This window comes from Oncorhynchus masou, unplaced genomic scaffold, assembly GCF_036934945.1.
Source record: "Oncorhynchus masou masou isolate Uvic2021 unplaced genomic scaffold, UVic_Omas_1.1 unplaced_scaffold_12326, whole genome shotgun sequence".
Classification (NCBI taxonomy): domain Eukaryota; kingdom Metazoa; phylum Chordata; class Actinopteri; order Salmoniformes; family Salmonidae; genus Oncorhynchus; species Oncorhynchus masou.
In genome coordinates this window covers 1-5,799 of record NW_027002134.1, presented here as the reverse complement: position 1 = coordinate 5,799, position 5,799 = coordinate 1, and the positions used below count along the sequence as shown (strand labels likewise).

Sequence of the window (5,799 nt, the reverse complement as noted above, 5' to 3'; positions counted from 1 at the left end):
CCGACTCTTGATTTGATTTTCGATTGGAGATGTTTGATGTGGGTCTGGAAGGAGAGTTTGCAGTCTAGCCAGACACCTAGGTACTTATAGGGGTCCACATATTCAAGGTCGGAACCATCCAGTGTGGTGATGCTAGTCGGGCATGCGGGTGCAGGCAGCGATCGGTTGAAAAGCATGCATTTGGTTTTACTAGCGTTTAAGAGCAGTTGGAGGCCACGGAAGGAGTGTTGTATGGCATTGAAGCTCGTTTGGAGGTTAGATAGCACAGTGTCCAATGACGGGCCGAAAGTATATAGAATGGTGTCGTCTGCGTAGAGGTGGATCAGGGAATCGCCCGCAGCAAGAGCAACATCATTGATATATACAGAGAAAAGAGTCGGCCCGAGAATTGAACCCTGTGGCACCCCCATAGAGACTGCCAGAGGACCGGACAGCATGCCCTCCGATTTGACACACTGAACTCTATCAGAGAAGTAGTTGGTGAACCAGGCGAGGCAATCATCCGAAAAACCGAGGCTACTGAGTCTGCCGATAAGAATATGGTGATTGACAGAGTCGAAAGCCTTGGCAAGGTCGATGAAGACGGCTGCACAGTACTGTCTTTTATCGATGGCGGTTATGATGTCGTTTAGTACCTTGAGTGTGGCTGATGTGCACCTGTGACCGGCTCGGAAACCAGATTGCATAGCGGAGAAGGTACGGTGGGATTCGAGATGGTCAGTGACCTGTTTGTTGACTTGGCTTTCGAAGACCTTAGATAGGCAGGGCAGGATGGATATAGGTCTGTAACAGTTTGGGTCCAGGGAAGGCTGGACTAGTAACCGAAAGGTTGCAAGATAGAATCCCCGAGCTGACAAGGTAAAAAAAAATATCTGTGGTTCTGCTCCTGAACAAGGCAGTTAACCCACTGTTCCAAGGCCGTCATTGAAAATAAGAATTTGTTCTTACTTGCCGAGTTAAATAAAGAAGGAAGAAAAAGGTATATATATATATATATAGGTTGCATTCCCCTGCTCAGACGTTGCATTAACCAATGGTTACGTGCCACGTCATCGACTGACAGATTGCTATAACATATTATGTGGTAAACCGATCCAGTCGTTGTAAGATCTGTCAGGCGTCAGCAACACCTGGGCAGAGGAACGCGCCCATTACCTTGTCGTTCTTAAAGGTGAGGTGCTGCAGGTGTATGTATGTATGTATGTATGTATGTATGTATGTATGTATGTATGTATGTATGTATGTATGTATGTATGTATGTATGTATGTATGTATGTATGTATGTATGTATGTATGTATGTATGTATGTATGTATGTATGTATGTATATATATATTACCTTGTCATTCTTAAAGGTGAGGTGCTGCGGGTGTTTATATATATATATATTACTTTGTCATTCTTAAAGGTGAGGTGCTGCGGGTGTATATATATATATATTACCTTGTCATTCTTAAAGGTGAGGTGCTGCGGGTGTATATATATATATATTACCTTGTCGTTCTTAAAGGTGAGGTGCTGCAGGTGTATATATATATATTACCTTGTCGTTCTTAAAGGTGAGGTGCTGCAGGTGTATATATATATATATATATATATACATATTACCTTGTCATTCTTAAAGGTGAGGTGCTGCATGTGTTTATATATATTACCTTGTCGTTCTTAAAGGTGAGGTGATGCATGTGTATATATATATTACCTTGTCATTCTTAAAGGTGAGGTGCTGCAGGTGTATATATATTACCTTGTCATTCTTAAAGGTGAGGTGCTGCAGGTATGCGGCAGCATTGCTCTTGACGGGGTCCAGTCTGTAGTTGAGCATGGCGATGACCTCCGGCAGTTCAGGCTGTCTCCAGGAAGTGGCGGGGCCTTTCCTCAGGGTGCTGGCCAATCAGGGAAGAGAATATATACATCACTTTCATCCAAAGCGACATACAGTAGTGCAAACAAATTCCACATCTGGACCTTGAATCCAGTTCCAATGTTGAATATCATTCCTCCCTTCTAATCAGGGACTGACTTAGACCTGGGACCCCAGGTGGGTACAATTCATTATGAGGTAGAGCAGAAAAACAGCAGTGGTCCGGACCAGTCCTAAAATTCACTTTTTGGTCCACCAGCCACTGTAGCAGGTAGATTTAAAGATCGACCAGCAACTCACAGTTTTTTTCACCATCCAAAATATTTCCCTAAAATTACACAAACAAGACAAAAAAACAGATGCGCATGCTTTGTAATGTTTCTAAAACAATAAAATGTATTACTGTTAAGAAGTAGTGGTATATTGTTTCATTTCATTTCATTTTTTTGTGACCTGACACTTAACAATAATGATCCCCTGCCCCTTTAAGGACGGGAGGTTACCGTGGTAACGCGACTAGAGTCATGTTTGTCCTGTGAGAAAGAGTCTGACAAGCAGCAGGGTTGTCTTCTCTTCTCTAACAGTTGAAACTCAAACATTGAAAAACAACCTAACTTGTGAACAAAACAAATATAAATAGCCAGGAAACACAAGGACAAAGTCTTACTTCAGTAGACTTCAACTTCAAGTAAATTAGACCAACTTTTATGCCTGTGCACAAAGCTTCTAAAAATTAATTTTTCACTCATCTCCTGACACCGTGCGAGGTGGGATAGGCTATAAGATTCCTAGTTCTTTGACTTTGTGTGATTCATTTACCAGCTGTGAAACAAAAACTGCAGAAATAGCCACTGCAGCATTTAATCATACTTGACTATTTTTATTCACAAATGTGAGTAAAATGCTGGCACTGTGGAGCCCTGGCCCCCACCAACATGGCTGGTGACAGACATCTGACCCACCAATGACAACATGTACCCGCGTTGGCAGGTGGTGGTGGGTGTTCATTTTAAGCCCACAATTCCGGACCTGCAGGCTTGGAAGTGAATACCCCTGATATATCTACAATATGACACCAAGGTCTCACCCCCTTGTCAAGAGGCCATGCTACCCCTCTCTCCCTGGGCCAGGGGTGCACCTCCCAATGTACATGTCCCCTGCTCCACTCATGTCTCCGTCCAGAGTCCCTTCATAGCTCCTGGGAGGAGAGAAGAGGTAAGGGGTTAGTAGGGGGTGGACACTACACTGGTAGGGTTAGTAGGAGTGGACACTACTACACTGGTAGGGGTTAGTATGGGAGTGGACACTACTACACTGGTAGGGGTTAGTAGGGAGTGGACACTACACTGGTAGGTTAGTAGGGAGTGGACACTACTACACTGGTAGGGGTTAGTAGGAGAGGACACTACTACACTGGTAGGGGTTAGTAGGGAGTGGACACTACACTGGTAGGGGTTAGTATGGGAGTGGACACTACACTGGTAGGGTTAGTATGGGAGTGGACACTACACTGGTAGGGGTTAGTAGGGAGTGGACACTACACTGGTAGGGTTAGTATGGGAGTGGACACTACACTGGTAGGGGTTAGTAGGGAGTGGACACTACACTGGTAGGAGTTAGTAGGGAGTGGACACTACACTGGTAGGAGTTAGTATGGGAGTGGACACTACACTGGTAGGGGTTAGTAGGGAGTGGACACTACTACACTGGTAGGGGTTAGTGAGGAGTGGACACTACTACACTGGTAGGGGGTTAGTATGGGAGTGGACACTACTACACTGGTAAGTTAGTAGGTGGGACACTGTACACTGGTAGGGGTTAGTAGGGAGTGGACACTACTACTGGTAGGGGTTAGTAGAGTGGACACTACTACACTGGTAGGGGTTAGTAGGGAGAGGACACTACACTGGTAGGTTAGTATGGGAGTGGACACTACACTGGTAGGGGTTAGTATGGGAGTGGACACTACTACACTGGTAGGGGGTTAGTATGGGAGTGGACACTACACTGGTAGGGGTTAGTAGAGTGGATACTACACTGGTAGGGGTTAGTAGGGAGTGGACACTACACTGGTAGGGGTTAGTATGGGAGTGGACACTACACTGGTAGGGGTTAGTAGGGAGTGGACACTACTACACTGGTAGAGGTTAGTAGGGAGTGGACACTACTACACTGGTAGGGGTTAGTGGGAGTGGACACTACACTGGTAGGGGTTAGTAGGGAGTGGACACTACTACACTGGTAGGGGTGTGGGGAGTGGACACTACTACACTGGTAGAGGTTAGTAGGGAGTGGACACTACTACACTGGTAGGGGTTAGTAGGAGTGGTTACTACTGCACTTTGGTAGGGTTAGTAGGAGTGGACACTACTACACTGGTAGGGGTTAGTATGGGAGTGGACACTACTACACTGGTAGGGGTTAGTATGGGAGTGGACACTACTACACTGGTAGGGGTTAGTATGGGAGTGGACACTACTACACTGGTAGGGGTTAGTATGGGAGTGGACACTACTACACTGGTAGGGGTTAGTATGGGAGTGGACACTACTACACTGGTAGGGGTTAGTAGGGAGTGGACACTACTACACTGGTAGGGGTTAGTAGGGAGTGGACACTACTACACTGGTAGGGGTTAGTAGGGAGTGGACACTACTACACTGGTAGGGGTTAGTATGGGAGTGGACACTGACTGAATAAACAACCAGGGATACAGAGAAGGAGACCAGACATTACTGCACACGCTCCCTCCACACACACTGGGACATGTACCCTGTTCTGCGGGGCGGTCCGTGGTTGAAGGCTTGCTGGTTGCGTGGTACTGTTCCGTAGTGGATGGCCGGTCCCATGCCGTAGTCTGCCTCGTCATATCCGAGACTCCTCTGGTCATCCTCCAGACCGTACGGCTCTGGGACAAACCTCGGCATCCCAGACAGCTCCAACGCACTGCCCATACGACCCACCTGACCAATACAATATCATCACGTTAAAACACATTCTGCAGTCCTGACAGCTCCAACACACTGCCCATACGACCCACTTTATTTAACACACATTCTGCAGTCCAGACAGCTCCAACACACTGCCCATACGACCCACCTGACCAATACAATATCATCAGGTTAAAACACATTCTGCAGTCCAGACAGCTCCAACACACTGCCCATACGACCCACTTTATTTAACACACATTCTGCAGTCCAGACAGCTCCAACACACTGCCCATATGACCAACACAATATCATCACGTTAACACACATTCTGCAGTCCTGACAGCTCCAACACACTGGCCTTACGACCCACTTTATTTAACACACACGCCATACGACCCACCTGACCAATACAATATCATCACGTTAACACACATTCTGCAGTCCTGACAGCTCCAACACACTGCTCATACGACCCACTTTATTTAACACACACGCCATACGACCCACCTGTGGCTGTGCTGCGTATGGGTCCAGCTGGTTCCTGCTGATGGCTCTGTATCCTGAGTCCAGGGTCCGGTACCCATCAGCTGGCCTGGAGGGGAGAAGTAGAGAGGGGAGAGTTGAGGAGGGAGAGAGGAGAGGACATACCCGTTGTCTCCCGACTCTACGTCTATGGATAAAGAGACAACAGATCCACCTGTCCTACCTGTAGCGGTCGTCCATGCGTGCTCCCTGCTCAGGCTGGCGTAGGGTCTCCCTATGGAGGGAGGGCCCTGGCGGTAGTCCTCGTACCTCCCGGGGTCCGTAGTGGTAGTTTCGGAGCACGGTGTTGGTGGGTAGTCCATGGGAGGACCTGGCTGTCTGTAGACCCGCTCCATGGGGGTGGTGTAACCCCCGACACCTGTCATAGACCCCCCTCCATCCAGGGAGAGGTTGTCAGACACAGAGGGGATGACTGTACGAGTCATGGTAGTCTTCACTACCTTCTTAACCTGTGGAGAGG

At 47.5% G+C, this 5,799-nt stretch overlaps 1 protein-coding gene across 1 annotated transcript; it reads right to left on the bottom strand.

Moving 5' to 3' along the window:
- Positions 1 to 2,969: 2,969 nt before the first annotated feature.
- On the bottom strand, positions 2,970 to 5,540 carry LOC135530005 (catenin delta-1-like). Its single transcript, XM_064958396.1, has 4 exons — positions 5,503 to 5,540; positions 5,304 to 5,388; positions 4,636 to 4,826; positions 2,970 to 3,061 (listed from the first exon to the last, which is right to left on the bottom strand). The coding sequence occupies exons 1-4, from the start codon at positions 5,517 to 5,519 to the stop codon at positions 2,971 to 2,973; spliced, it is 384 nt and encodes a 127-aa protein (XP_064814468.1). The 5' UTR covers positions 5,520 to 5,540; the 3' UTR covers position 2,970.
- Between the last annotated feature and the right edge of the window lie 259 nt (positions 5,541 to 5,799).

What these genes read in the sequence shown, in the direction of transcription:
- LOC135530005 (XM_064958396.1), bottom strand. An exon ending in CATACGCAGCACAGCCACAG is followed by an intron (nt 4,827 to 5,303) that starts GTGGGTCGTATG and finishes TGTATTGGTCAG; the next exon opens with GTGGGTCGTATGGGCAGTGC. An exon ending in GGACCGCCCCGCAGAACAGG is followed by an intron (nt 3,062 to 4,635) that starts GTACATGTCCCA and finishes CTCTCCTCCCAG; the next exon opens with GAGCTATGAAGGGACTCTGG.